At 35.0% G+C, this 15,956-nt stretch overlaps 1 protein-coding gene across 3 annotated transcripts; it reads right to left on the bottom strand.

The window, feature by feature from the left end:
• Positions 1 to 4,581: 4,581 nt before the first annotated feature.
• Positions 4,582 to 14,801, bottom strand: LOC140818262 (uncharacterized). 3 transcript variants are annotated; one of them, XM_073178174.1, is made up of 24 exons: positions 14,309 to 14,801; positions 14,045 to 14,116; positions 13,610 to 13,653; positions 13,423 to 13,534; positions 13,255 to 13,326; positions 12,928 to 12,990; positions 12,350 to 12,439; positions 12,152 to 12,244; positions 11,493 to 11,612; positions 10,533 to 10,619; positions 9,839 to 10,048; positions 9,710 to 9,757; positions 8,904 to 9,146; positions 8,642 to 8,748; positions 8,185 to 8,429; positions 7,625 to 7,693; positions 7,404 to 7,468; positions 6,786 to 6,955; positions 6,590 to 6,668; positions 6,157 to 6,412; positions 5,771 to 5,816; positions 5,252 to 5,360; positions 4,934 to 4,996; positions 4,582 to 4,823 (listed from the first exon to the last, which is right to left on the bottom strand). In XM_073178174.1, exons 1-24 carry the CDS (start codon positions 14,642 to 14,644, stop codon positions 4,743 to 4,745), a joined length of 2,880 nt encoding a protein of 959 aa, XP_073034275.1. In that variant the 5' UTR covers positions 14,645 to 14,801; the 3' UTR covers positions 4,582 to 4,742. The 3 variants fall into 3 exon arrangements, with proteins under 3 accessions (XP_073034275.1, XP_073034285.1, XP_073034293.1); XM_073178184.1 differs by having other exon boundaries at positions 12,350 to 12,427; XM_073178192.1 differs by having other exon boundaries at positions 13,423 to 13,487; positions 14,309 to 14,532.
• Between the last annotated feature and the right edge of the window lie 1,155 nt (positions 14,802 to 15,956).

Raw genomic sequence — 15,956 nt, 5'->3', positions numbered from 1 at the left:
AGTAAGCCTCTTCGGGCCCTGTGAAGGTCTGGCCCATAATAGTATCAGGCTAGCCCATATCCCAATGCAACTGCATATTCTAATACTAGGCCTCGATTTTTAAATAGGGCCCAGTGTGTATGAGCTGGAAGTTTTCCAAGCCCATGATTAGTATGGATATAGCCCAAAATGCGAGAGAAAAAGTTGAAAAGCCCAGCAATTGTTCAAAGTGGATCTTGTAAGATAATTTGGAAAATATCAAAAGAAGCGTCTCGATTTTTTTTCGTGTTATATAAATTAAAGTAAAATCTGTAAAATTAAAAATATTTTTTTATAATTTTTTTTATTTTCAAATAAAATTAATTTGTTATGCCAAAAAGGAATATTTTGGGGATTGAAAATTTCACCTGGACACTAATTTGTTTCTGTGAGACCAAAACTTAACATATACTAAATTTAAATTTAAAATTTATTTTTAATATATATTTTACATAAATTTGATTTTTCATGTAAAGAAAATGAAATAAAGGTGATAAAAAGAGAGTAGTTATTTTCTAAGACGGTCTTACGGATTTATATTAATGAAATAAGTCGACCTGATCCATCTATATAATGAAAAACAATACTTTTTGACATAAAAAATAATATTTTTTTATTTTTCGAGTAGAATATGAGATTTGTCACAAAATTGACTCGTAAGACAGTCTCACACGAGTCCTTGGAAAAAAAAGAAGATATTTTGAGATAACAAAAAACTTATGTGAGACGGTTTCACGGGTCGTATTTTGTAAGACGAGTCTCTTATTTGGGTCATCCACGAAAAAATAATAATTTCAAGAATATTGTTTTTATATACAATGAAAAAAAATGAAATTTTTCACAGAAAAAGAGATGCCAGCCAATTAATTCATCTATAATAAACATCTTTTGTGGACATGTAGCAAGAAAATCTTGGACCGTAGAATTCTTTCCATTTGCAGCCAACTTTAATTCTCGACCCCACAAATAATTGGATGGGTACCTCCATTTCGATTCCAAATGATTGATCAATCTCCGACCCTAAATTAGTATCATATATAATTTTTTTTATAAATATATATGTTATACGATATATTTAATTGCAGCAAATTAATAAAATAGATCGTGATATATTAATCCTAAAAAATTTATTAATAAAATTATGAATCAATATTATCAGAAATCTTTTTGACGTGTCATGTGTCGGGGAAAAAATAAATTATTTTATATGGAGAAAAATCGAAACATGATAATATATAGCTAGTAACTTGAAACCTTGAATTATCGTATGATCATTTATGTTAACTATATTTTTTGTAAAAAAGAAAGACCAAGTGTCCTAACTATAAAGCTACAACTGATATCAGAATCAATGTTATATATTTGACCCCATAAACTGTAAATTGGTGCAAAACACATACGTACAACTTAATCCTATATATTTACTTACATGGCCATGAAGATGGAGGGTCTTAATTATGAATGAAAACAACATTTTTACTTAAAGAACCAAATTAGTAAGGTCTCCATCGATCTGATATTATTCCACAACCGACGACGACGATCGGGCGGGTGCCTTAGCTTGTTCCCATCCGTTGTATTCGATCCGAGTAATTGAATTCAGTGGTTCGATTGTTGTGGGGGGATGATTTCGAGGAATGTCTCAATCTTGTACACGAGCGGCACCTGGTTGGATCCAGCTCCAATCCTTAAATGCATCGGCCCTACCCATTCATTATTTGAGCAAGATTCATTTTGGAGGATCGGATGTGATTTTATTTTACTTTTCGTTGGGTTGGGTTTGTGATCGATTAGATGCAGGATACATACAGCTATATATTTTAATATAACAGTAATATTCCCATAATTCTATAATTTGACCAACAATAAAAAAATATGTAAATTACATAACAAGAAAAATATTATTCCCCGTAAAAAAATGCTTCGAATTGCTATAAATATATCACATATTCAAATATAAAATTGGACTTACCATTTACAGAGAAGTGCAAGAACCAAATTCGTATGTAAGTTTTTTACTTAGCTAGCTAAAAGCAATTCTTTCCAAAGCCAAAGCTCAGCCCACCTCTTTGACGTCACAACATTATTGAACAGTATAATGTAATGATTTTTTTTTATTACTCGATTCGTCTCTGATTGTAATGTAATGAATAATAAAATGATACCATAGTTTGCCGAATGCTAGAATAACCCAATGATGCAATACAAACACAAACTTCTCATAATCAAATATCTCATCTTTGTTTACTATGAAATTAAATTTTAATTGTTTGGTTCCGATGCAGACTAAAAAACTACTTTAATTTCTTCGTTAATTGCCATTGATTTTTAAGGATCCTAGATAATACCTTGCACCATGTAAGGCCTGACACATCTCGTGTTATGTGTTACACCACATCATGTTAAAAGAATGCTTCGACAAATGTAAACCAAAATTAAGTGATATGATATAATTAGGAGAGAATAGGTCTCTTTAGAGACGGTCTCACGAATCGTGTATCTGTGAGACGGGTCAACCCTACCAATATTCACAATAACACAAAATACATCCCGTACAAGTTTATGCCATTAGAAGAGGAGCCAAATTTATAAAAATATATTTGTTATATATATATATATATATATCATATACTAAAAAAATATATGAATACATAATTCTCTAATTGATAGTATAAAAATATTTATCGACATATAGTTCTATGTACAATTTTTTTACATTTTTTCTCTAAATTTCCCTATAAAAGGCCTTCCTCCAAGCATAACATGCAAGAACACAAACATCAATAAAGCCACTTTACTTCTAAAGAAAGTAACCACACTCGTTCCTTCTGTTATTTGATCGTCATCAAAATGGAGGCCAAAAATGTGAATTTGAACACTTCGGCGCTGGAAAATCTGAACGCCACCACGGTCGAAAACGTCTACAAGGCGTTATCCAGCGGCGACGACGCGGCCAAGAAAATATCCGAGCTCATTGCTAGTGACTTAGAGTGGTGGTTCCATGGGCCACAAAATGGCCACCACATGATGAAAATGCTCACCGGGAAATCCTTGCCGTCGGATTTCAAGTTCGAGCCCCGGAGCATCGATGCCATTGATGATCGGGTGATCGTGGAGGGGTGGGAGGGGGCTCAAGTGTATTGGGTGCATGTGTGGACGCTGAAAGATGGACTTATCACTCAGTTCAGAGAATACTTCAACACTTGGCTGATTGTCAGGGATTTGAGGAGGCCCCTCGCCTGCCTGAGCGCCACCACGTTGTGGCAGAGCCACCCCCGAGACCTCGCAAAACGGTCGCTGCCGGGGTTGATGCTTGCGATATGAGGGTGGCCTGTGGCGGCAGGCGTGCGAGTGGAACTAAATATGAGCTTCATTTTCCGGAATGAATTAAATTAATCACTTGTAATTATTAGCAGGAAAAAAAAAAGTTTAATTAAGATCTAATTTTGATGTAATATTCCTGGTATTAATTAGAGAGTAGGTCTCATGTGAGACCGTCTCACGGATCTCAATCTGTGAGACCGTCTCACGGATCTCAATCTGTGAGACGGGTCAACCCTACCCTTATTCACTATAAAAAGTAATACCCTTAGCATAAAAAGTAATACTTTTTCATGGATTACCCAAATAAAGATATGTCTCTCAAAATATGACCCGTGAGACCGTCTCACACAAATTTTTGTCTTAATTAGAATAGAAGTGCATTAAATTTGACATAAGTAATTAAACAACATAGGTTGCCAACATCCAATCAAGTCCTGAGATTCATTGATGGGCAAAGCACAAATGATTTGAATCAGTATGACTATATATTTCTAAGGCCATAAATTCATTCAAATAGATGAAGACATATTAATCTCTGTCACGTTAGATTAAATTAACTTATGAAACGATTTCATAAATATTTTCATGTATACACGTACATATTGACACATTTTCAAATTCAAAAAGTAACTCTCAAATCATATTTATTCCACTACTTACTGTTAGTTTCTTTTCTTAGTAAATTATTTTTTAAAATTGTAATTTCTTAAAGCCAATGTTTTTATAGTTGGATCGTATCAGTCGGTTCGACCGTGAACGATCACGGTCTGATTCGGATAAAATCCAAAAAAACATTTTACTGGTCAGACTGGCATTGAACCAGTGAACAAATTTAAAAATGGTTGGACCGTTTTTAAATTTTTTTAATTATATATGATTATTTGGATTTTAAATTGTGTTAAAAATATTATTTTAATAGTGTTAAAAGCTTATTTTATTTTTAAAATTTTAGTAAATATATATTTTTATTATTTATATACACATTTGAAAATTAAATTAGATATATATAAATTTCATCTTAACATGAAATTTATATATATCTAATTTAATTGCGAAACAAACCTGAAAATATAACAGTAAAAAAAAAATAAAGAAAATTGGAACCTCCTTGATAGTCACGACTCACGGATGAATCCTTGGGCATTTATTTGTTATTTTTTAAATACTAAAATTACTTATTTTATATTTGTTTGTAGTATAGCTATAGGTGGGGAAAGCAGTGCCGTCTGGTGGACACTGTTAAAGTACAACACAGCATTAGGATTTAAAAAACCAACAAGCCAAAATAGAAATGTCACAGGGTCATTCAAACTCTTACAACTTTCTTGAAACAAAAGTAAAATATCTGAAAAACGACAACTATTGCATAAATCTCCAACAATTAAGATTATAATAGTGGATTACAAAGATCTCTCAGAAGCCAAATCCAGCAGCGTACGGAAGAATCTGTGAGGATACATCGGAGGCTTTTCTTCAAGTGCCTACATGAAAATTATCTTGAGTTGACTTGTATCAAATTATACACTTGTCTACTGACTCATCAAGCCTCTCCCTATATTGAATGAAGAACATCATCAAGTGTAAAGTTCACCTGGTGAATTAATACTGTGGAAGGCGTCATCCCGGGAACAGTATTAACTTCTATGATTAATACCTGAAACAAATGTTATCGACATTAAGGTTACGCATTCGATTTCAAATATATGGAAAACATCAAATGATTTTATGAGTCCTTGAAACAAATAAGATATGACACAAAGTTACATTGCGAAAAAATATCAACATCTTCTTCTTGGAAGAAATTCCAATGACAAAGATACATAGAAGTGAAATTATTTTGCAGCGGATAATAGTTTAGTTATCTCACAACATAATATGGTTTCACTCTCATATTTTTAGCTGAACATACCTCGCCACTGTCGACGTTAACGAATGCGTCGATTCTTGAAAATCCCTCCAACTGCAGCGTATTTGCTATGAGTTCAATACGATTTTTACATCTCTCTAAGGCGTCACCACTGTTATCATTACAAAGAATATAAGCAAAAATAAAGAAGTTGATGAATAAAGCGGGAAATGGCATTGGACAGAAAATGATTCATTGCAACTTAAAAAAACATCAAAATCTTATTTAAAGCAAAGCATCTTTATCACTTAGTAATAGAAAGGAATTGAATGCCAAGCAGCAGCAGCATCAAAGAAAGGACCTCAGCATCAATTAGCGATGAAATTTCTTTCAGAAACAGAGTAAAATAAGGTAATCAAACCTAAATGCCTTCAATATAGAAATAAACACATCATGAAACCCATGATAGCAACTTCATAGGCAGCATAATGGACATAGATTGCATAGAGTACAGAATATCACTATTGCAGCTGTTATGCATAGGTAGATGAAGAATACCATAAGAAAAGGCACACACCAAACCTTATAATAGAGAGGGGAGGTGGTGTCAAATTGATGCCAGTACCACCTGACAAAGAAAAATCAATTTCATCAGGCGAAAGATTGTTTAATGCAGTCACCGTCCAGGTTTTACAGCAAATTTGTTTTCTGATTCCGGGAAATAGTGCAGATTTACCAATCCCAGATCTCCAACAGAAGTCAAAAGTACGGAAGTCCTTGTAAGGTAGACAAGTCATGTTTGTACATAAGAATAATTGATATATTTGACTCAAATTCAATGTGTATTACAGGCATAAAGTTTTAGGCAATTTTAAAGGCACTCCTATTTAGTTTATTGAAAACAAAATGAACATATCCAGGAAAATTCCAAGAGAACTTAGAAAACACCCACTCAGAAGAAGAGATACCTTGAAATTTCTCCTCAAGAGATAATATATCCCCGGATTCTTTCACGGTAATGCTAGGAGTCAATGAATGCATTGATCCATGTTTTCCTACAACGCCAACTGTTACTTCTACCCATCTGCTGTTGCCTTTCCATAGAAGATGGTGCATATTTTTCTCACTTGATTTGGAGGAAACTACTATCTCATCGGTCTCGATAAATGGCTCAAATATTAAGAGCTCTGGAGGAGGAATTGGCATCTCAATCACTCCATGTGCCTAGAAAAACTACTGGTTAAAAAATAAAATAAAAATTGCACATCAAAACAACTAACTGATGCAGATACCGAATTACAATCTATAAGCTTTACGTAATTAGTTCCAAAAAGGTCATAGTCCGCCCACTAAAAAATTAAGTAATCATCATGGTTAAGTGAAAGTCGAACTCATACATACCTTTGATAGACTATTAGGAGGAATCTGCGGAAGACAATTCTCCAGTGCTTTAACGTACACTGCTAGATCTCCATCGCACCTGTATCATAGAAATACATGTGCCATGCAGCAGCTTATTAAAGAAAACCAAGACTTATTCAAGCATGAAGCTACCTGAACGGCATGTGCCAAATAAGAGGGACAAACATAAACCTACCGTAATCTTGCCACTCCAGTTGAGCAACCGTCTCTAGCTGGTTTAACACATAAAGTTCCAGACTGAAGTTTTGATGTCAACTCGTGCCAAATTTTAAGGACAGGCATTTTCAGGAAGTCATCTTTCCTTTTGACATCCTTAGGAATAGTAAGGACGCCATGATCTACGAGCTATATATCAAAATAGAACAAGTTTCTCATTTATCCTCTGCGGGTCCTTTTTTGGTCAAGGACAATAATGATGATGGTAGATCTCCAAATTACTTTCACTAAACCATTTGAAACTACATTTCTCGACTTTCTTTTCATAAAGCTTCACCTCGACATTTGTTACAAAGAAAAAAAATGGAGAAAATATGCAAGAGTTGGTAAGAAGATATCTCAACAGGCAATATAAACCAATGCCGTGCTGAGAGATAGGTATCGTCTATCTATCTGCTAAAACTACCTTTCAGCATTTTTTTATGTTCTATCCATCTAATATGCATCCACGAATCCACAACAAACGGATAACAAATGATGGTGCCAGAAAAAATGCACATACGATGAATGAGAACAAGAGAATCAAGTTTGAATGTATCCTAATTTAGCAATGATTGTATACAAAGATGTTTCATACATGTTGGAGGGAAACTGATGTGGCAACTTTATCCATGCATGTCTTGGACGCCATCACACCTGGACCTAAAGTTTAAAACTGAAAGAATGAATATCATACCACAAAATTACCACACAAAAGGACCAACATGCCAATGAGCCACGGTCAAAGTTGATCTTAGTGATAACACTGAATTCTTTCCTTCCGAGCATGCTCCAATGAGATTAAAAAAAAAAATTAACCTGTATAAGGGACTCCTTCAGCCTCCAATAATGATTGGAGTGTTCCATCTTCACCTATGCCTCCATGTACTGTCCAGTGCATTAGACTATCAGTATTTAAATCATGAGGATTTTTACCTTCCCATATATATTTCTACATAAATACAAACAAGACTCTCTTCCTATAACAAATAGGATTCAAATAAGTTCCATTTTCGAACACAAGTTAACTCTAAAAATCACTTTTCTAAATATCGCATAAGTGGCATTAATTTAGCAGGTGGCTCCTAATTGAGTTGTAACTTTGAAAGTAAACCTAACTTTCTTCTCGCATGGGAATTTTTATTTAATGGGGGATGACAGGCAACCTCCATGGTTAGAAGAAAAACCTAATACAGTCGGCAAAAAAATTGAACCCATATAAGGATGATAAACTTATTTTAGTACCCCAAACTAGTAGGGATTAGAAACCATGATGAGGGTTGTCAGGGGGAACCAAAAGAACGCAGCAATATAAGTACAGACCAAAACCAAATATGGGACAATGACAAATGTCAAGTGATTTACAAAAATGGAAGAACCTGCAATAAAAACAGTTGCCCCAACTGCCTTCGCATGCTTGATCCACTGTTCCAGGGAATATCTCTTCGGTAAATCATCAGATAAATCAAAACCTTGGAACCAATCTTGTCCTTTTAAGGCTTCCACGATGTCATTCATTACTTGGCTCCGCAAATGGGATGTCAATGCTGCTCGGACAGGTTCAATTGCCTCAAGACATGCATCAAGCACTTCTTCTGTAGTATGTCTAAGCACAATGGAATAACTGTACACCAAAAATTAAAATTGTATAAAAAAAGAAAAAATGCTAAGAGAGTGGCATGACCAAGGATTGACTGTATTGTTGAGCACTTGAGCATGAGTATTCGTAAATACTATTATGTTGAGCATATAATACGTAAAGTTGCAAGCAGTAGATCAGGTAGGATAATTAAAATCACTATTAGTTGTTTATGGCAATGTATGGTGTACACATACGGCAAGGACCAGACCACCCTGGAGCTTATTCCCATCTTTTCCTTGTCCGAGTCCAAATTAGGCGAAAAACCATTTCCAGGAGCAAGCAAACATGGTATTACCTCAAGCTGTAAAGAAAAATAATAACAATAATATCACAAAAGATAAAGTTGTGACTGGTGATTTCCGGAGAACATTGTTAAAATAAAGAATTTACTATTAAGCACAAAAAGTGAATACTGTTTCCACAGCATTACATAGAAAAAGACAACTAAATACTTACATCATCAAAGGCTTGCAGGTTCAGCCAAACATTAGTTCCACTCATTAGAGATACTTGCCGTTCCGATGTACTGCCACCAAAAATAACAAAAACTTTCTGGGCATGTTGATGTTCCGATAAAGCTTGTGAAGATTTCAATCTTAGCGAGGAACTTGAAACCATATTGTGTTCCAGGAGATTTGGAAACCGCGAGCAAGCATGTAGGATTATGGTGCGTAGGATATTAGAATGTGAAAGTCCAACCTACAAATGATCGTATCCGTAAAATGTAATTCACTTAATACATCAGAGTAGCACAGTTTAATAAATCCTATTTATAGTTCAAAATATTTAATTCTCTTTACGATGAAATTGTCAGATATGAAAAAGATCACATAGAAAATGCTACAATAGAAATTTCTCATTCCATTTTTCACAGGGTAAAGCAGGTGAAATTTCAGGATACAACACATTACTTTTGTTGGAACTGTTCACAACAGATTTTATTTAGATTGGAATAATGACTAGTTCCATCCACTAAAGAACAGAGCATAGGTTTGTGGTAGTTTCTAACGAAGGACACTTAATTCATACTTTGCACATATACCTCTCTCTTAGCAGGACCATACCATGAAACATAAGATAAGAAAAATTGAGTACCAAAATAGTCACAGTAAGATAAAGAAGCACGTATAACATGAAATCCATCTAAAATTTTGCAAGAATGTACTAATTTGTGTTGGATATCACCAGAAATTCCATGAGTTCACGAGTGAAAATAATATATTCGACAAACAATCCACATAAAACAAACATTAATGGAGCACCTTAGAAGCTTGCTGAAATAAGAAACTCGTTTGCTCCATCCCGCTAATCTACAAAGAAAAAAGAGGAAAGATCTTACTGCAAATCATGAAGCGAAAACTAGGACAACATGATGAACATTAGTATCTCACCAGGTTAATGTCAGTGAAAAGTATTGTGCCTGACTTGGACTTTCCAATCTTATTGTCGGTAAGATAAGCCGTATGAGCAGAAGGTGGCAAAAACCAACCATCAATTCTAGCAAAATCACGGAGGCCAAGCCGTTGAAATAACAACGAAGCTCCTTCACGTATATTTTTTATTACATCTTCTGGAAATCGAGGTGGAGTATAGTATGCTACCTGCAAAATTTTTATGGATAAATTCAGATGTATCCTTTAAGTTCAACATTTTTTAGATGCCGAGAAATAATGGAGATGTGCCAATGTTGAGTTACAATTATATCTCTCCAGGTAACTATGAAGACTGATGTTCAGCTCTCCCCTGGTTTGTTTGCTGGACTCAACTGTCCAAAATAGCAGTGAAAAAAAATAAAAACTATGAAGTTGTGCTCTCTAAGACATATCATTTTCTGGAATTTTTCTACATCTCCGACACAACATAATTCACTTGACAATTGCAAAAGGAAGATTCCGCCAATAAAACAGTTTGCCATCTTGATCAATCTAGGAAAGTAGCTTCTTTCTGCTATATGATACAGAAATTATTAATTCCGCTTCGAACAGCAGTAAAAACATATAACCTGAAAAGTCACTATTCATAAAATTTTTGAAATCATAATGAAAAGTATATTTATGCAGTGTGAGTGCGATTAACCCTTCACACCTGTTTTGTTGGTAGGTACTTTCGCCGATAATTGAATATAACGTCCTTTTCACTCAGGTCAATGCTGCCTGGAGCTTGCAGTTCGACCTAGTAATCAAGTAAGCAAGTAAATAGTGGTTGAACCCAAAACAACCAGTTTAGAAAGCTAGCTCCACAGTGATGTCATAAATCCATATATAACCTCAAAAGATTCACAGATTTAGTACTGACAGGATACCACGGAAATCTATTACATTGAACATTCTACATGCAAGGTTTGGAATGTCACAGTTCACAATTAGTTCACAAATACCAAATAATCAACAGAACATGAAAAGTTGAGACACCTCCAAGTGAAAATAGTTCACTAGATCAAAAAACCGTTAAACCAGAGTATGAACACATGTAACCCCTAACTACGACAGTAACTGACTTACCTTCTTTTTACAAATAGAATTTTTGTTGCCTGATTTTCATCAAGATCACCTTAAAAAACAAGATATCGAGTTCTTGTCTTGCAACTTTGAGCAATAAAAATTAAAGAAATAAATAACTAAAAACATAGTCGAAAGTGGATATTCATAGAGTAAAAAGTAAACAAGAGACAAAGTTGAATTTTTGATAGAAGCGTAAATAAATAAGCATCCTTCATAAAAAGCAAAAAACACTCATAAATTTACATGTAACAAGAATAGAAAGTGTACACAAGTTCTATCAATTTCACAGGCCACGAACCAGTAACTCAATCAGGGAATGCAGCTAAATTACTTTACATTGATGCTAGATTATCATTTTGGGAAAATTGAAATATACTCGAGAATGACCATTGTTGCATTCTGGAAAGAAAAATAAACTACAATATAATTGATACAACTCAGAGGCAGCTGGAACGACTGAATTAAGCATAAAACAACCGAGTATAAGCTAGATATATTATGATATTGGACAAATATGCATAAGACAAGATATGAGAGAATGTACCTCTGTTGGCAGTAGAGCAACAGGCTGACAATTCAAACCAGGGCCCATGTCAAGGACAATAGTTGTAAATTCACAACCTCCTTCCAGAAAAATTTCAACAAGAACCTTATCATCAATTCCCTGCTCAAATAGAAAACAATGTTTTGAGTTAAATGGATGTATCTATAGAACTCAGAGATTTCATAAGCATAACTGAACGCTTGCTAAGTTTTTCAATGTGAGTTAATTAGCTTCAAGTTTGTCATTTTTTCCAACTATACTTAACCATCATAAAGTTTGTCAAAGCTCAGATTCTTATAATTTTGAGAAGGCTAAAGTCGAACTAACAAGTGCACATTTCCTCCATCTGAAAACTAGTTTCATGCTTAAGGCTGTAGGACATTTCAAAATCAATCTTATCTTCAAAAAGCCAATTGTTTCTGCCTTTCGGGCACACTGGTGTTAAAAAAAATTAAAACTGTTATAGGTCTTTTCTTTTTCAAGACTGGTGATGTACTCATCATAAAGTTATTTCTGGTCAGATAATTATAAAATAAAGAGTCAAATTTATATCCCTGCCGCCTCAAACTTCATCCAATTTCAACTTTGAGGGAGCAAGTATAAACTCTGGTGATTAAAAACTAAAAAGAACTACACATAAATGGACTGCATCAACTTACATCTGAAATAATTGCATTTGCTTTTTGGAGAGAATCAGTAACACCATAAGCAACTGTAACTCCAATGCTTGACCCTGCCCTGGTAGGTTTTACCTGCCATTATCACAAGAGAGCTTGGTCGCCCAGTAAAACATAAAGTGATGGCTTGTTACCACAGTACCGCACTGTCCAAATTTTCAGAGATGGTAAAAGTCCTACCACAACTTTTCCTTGTTCTGCATCCAGATGATATTTGGTAAACCAAGTTGACAACTCAGCTTCATCATTTTCACTTCCCTGGAATCCATTCTACCAATGTTACAGGTGTCATGTGATTGGAAAATGCAGTAATGATTTGCTGCTTTTCATAGAAGAATTGGACGCATATGGAGCGCTCTTTTATATATATGTGTGTGTGTGCGCGTGTGTTCCACCAATAAAAAAAAACTGGAATTTATTAACTGTTCAACAGGTCAAGAAACTTTAGACAAGTGCATTTTAGAACACTCTCTCACTTGAACTGGATTCCAATCAGAAATTGAAGTGAAGAAGAAACTGCTGCCAAGACAAATACAAGCAACAACAGAAAAATTCATATACGGTTGAAAGGTTCAGGTTCTGAAAAGAGTAAAGACAAAAAGAAAACACTCTGTAATGATAAATCTATATTACGACACCTAAGGTAACATGAGAATATAAAAACATGCATTCAAGCAAACAACTGAAACAAATTACCAGAAAAAAGATAAAAATCATTTCAGAAGCACATAAAAGGTTAACAAAAATTGTAGGGTCACCTGAACTAGAAAACTGGGTACTGTAACAAATCCACGTTTGTGAAGCTCCAAAGAGGCATCATGCTGCAATTTGTCAGAAAGTATGGCATCAAAACTCGATCACTAATCAGAATCACTCCTAGAACACCACCAATCTAATTCAGCCAACTAAGTTACTGTCACATGATATAATTTTTTTTATGTCCATTAGGCCATCATCATTGACTAAATTCATACCATCTGAAATGCTAGACCACAATGAAAACAATAGTAACACTCACAAGGCATTCAATACAATATAATTAGTCAAACAAAATTATTTAAAGGCTAAATATCCGAGAAACTTACTTTATCAAAAGCCTTGCGACATTCAGTGGAGCGGGTTCCAACAAATGGAGTGTTCGACTTTTCCAATAGCTCCTAAAAGTATTTGTACACACGTGACATGATAATTAGCGTATAATCTTAATATCAATCATGAAGTTTATGAACGTTTAGTATTGAATATAATCTCACTTGGATGCCACCATCTTCTCCAAAGCGTCCATGTATTACAGGAAAAACAATGTCCACAGAGGCGGCTAGGTGTTCAGCGAAATCAGACAAAGAATTGAAACCTCGGGCAAGGCTGAATAGAATTATCTTGTATCGGAAAAAAATTAACCAGCAAAGAAAAAAATGCAAGGCCCAAGCAAAGTCTTACCTTTCAAGTTTGAAATCAAAGTCGGCAGGTGTGTTCGAGTACAACTATACAAAAAATAACAAGATAACTCAACAACCAGATAATAAAAGCATGTTAGCATAAAAATCAAATGTTTCACAATTCAAAAATTGTCTCATTTCACATACATAATTATTCCAGTAGAAAGTATAAGAGAGCAGTTATATGTATTGCAATGGAAAATTGGTAAAATACATTTCCCGCGTGTCCCTAACATATAAAATCGGGCATGGATATCACATTCATTGGATTCTCTTCTTTCATTTTTGTCCAAGAAAAGAAAGATCGAAGTCTCAACCTCCTCGCCATCAAATTATGAATTTCAAATTCATATTTAGCTCAACCATATCTCAAAGTCAACGCGGCTACATTATTATATAAAGCTAAATATGGCAAGCAAGAGAAAAGCCTGCAGACCTGAGCAGATGATATGGCATATGCTCTGAGATTGCAGTCAATGTAATAGCAGCTTACATGCAAATCGTCACCCTGTTACAACAGGGCATATTCAAGAAAACAATGTTAGTATAGGCTGTATAGCTAAACGCTACAAGTTTATTACTGACAATCGACAATACAACAGTGGTCAAATCCAGGATAATCGAAGTAACACAAAACAAAACACACACACACACACACGACAAATATCTGTGCGCGTCAGGATAGCTATAAACACCATGCCTGAATATGATCGAGCACCGATCGAGCAGAGTTTAGTGAAATTCCACGCTCTGCGGAAGGACCACCGCATACAAGTCCAACTCTCAAAATCCCACCTTCCTCACTAGCGGTGCGATCATTCGCTACCTTCAGGTCTGCTATCCCGGCGGATGCCACCACCAGTCCAACTCCTCGAGAACAGCGTTGGAATCCCAAACTCCTCTTTTTGGATGGTGAGTTAAGGACAAGAGCTCGGATAGCGGATGCCGGAGTTTCCAGCTGCGCCAAGCATCCGTTACTGGGGCAGAAATTAAGATGCACGTGATTAGTATTCAGAGCGAGCGAAGAGAAAGCCATTGGGGTTAGGGACAACCAGGGTGGCGCTCTTAGGGAGACGAGTTGTCGGAGTTGGATCCAAATATATGATACTGCGTGCTCTTGTGTCGGGACGGCAGATTGCCGGTGGATTCTCTGTCGTTTTTGTTGGTATCCATCGTATGCTGTCCAGTCCTCTTGCTTTACTAAATAATTATTATATATATATATATATATATAATAAATAGAATCATGAAAATTATTATTGTAATGACTAATGATATTTGGCCCGCTATCATTTTCTAAACTAATTATATAAAAAATTGTTATTTATTTTCGTAAAAAATAATATATTGTCTGAAAATACGTACGAATTGAATAAGTAGGAGCAGAATCGACAAATGATGAGCAATTAAAATAGGAATTTGTGACGGTTGGAATCTCTTTTTATGTTTTTAATTAATTAATGGGAGATTCCCCACTTTTTATGTATATATATAACCAAAAAAATTTTAAATGGAAGAAATTTTTTTTGTATGGTCTCACAAGACACCTACTCTTATCTTCCACCTTTTTCTTCATGAGTGACAAAATTGGCAAAATGAGATCGATACATATGTTGTCTGTATGTTACAAAATTCCTTACAGAGAATGTAGTGCGCATGAAGATGATAACAAGTTATCAACATGTTTGGTCTAAGTTCTTCTTGTTCATTTTCTTGCGAATGGTGACGGACGAGGTTAAATTTGGTTAGATGCATAAAAGAGAGACCTATGCATCGGAATAATTATGGGTAATAGAAATTTCTGTGTTAATCCTCTATTATCTGTTAAATTTCTCCATTGAACTAGGCAAAGGTGACAGCATAACCTCTGAGGATAAAACATAACCTTCCATTTATACTACTGGAATCCAAAATAAACATATCATAATGAGTGGTATAAATAGAATGCAAGAGTCGACGTTATTTACATGCACTGTCAACTCAATCGAAAAGGACAGGAAATGGATGTGCTCGGACTGCTGTAATTGGCCAGCAATTCTGTCTTCCAGAAGAAATCCGTCTCAAGCTGTCACTTGAGGCAATTTTGTGGTCACTGATGATAAAGGGAATGTTGTGTTTACTGTGAAAGAAAAGCTGCTGAGTCTTCATGGCCATCATGTCCTCGCCGATGCTCAAGGCAATATCATCGTCACTTTCAAGAAAAAGGTACACTTCGCATTTTTGGTAGTTTTACTTTCTTGCGATAAATCTAGATTTTGTAAATCAGGGCTTTTCTTGCCGATGTTATTTTTTAGATATGGAGTGTGTCGGCAGGAACATTTAGGCAGGAGCATTTAATGGGAACAGTA

Source organism: Primulina eburnea, chromosome 2 (genome assembly GCF_022965805.1).
Source record: "Primulina eburnea isolate SZY01 chromosome 2, ASM2296580v1, whole genome shotgun sequence".
Classification (NCBI taxonomy): domain Eukaryota; kingdom Viridiplantae; phylum Streptophyta; class Magnoliopsida; order Lamiales; family Gesneriaceae; genus Primulina; species Primulina eburnea.
The sequence above is the reverse complement of the archived record's forward strand: the minus strand, read 5'-3'. Positions and strand labels throughout refer to the sequence as shown.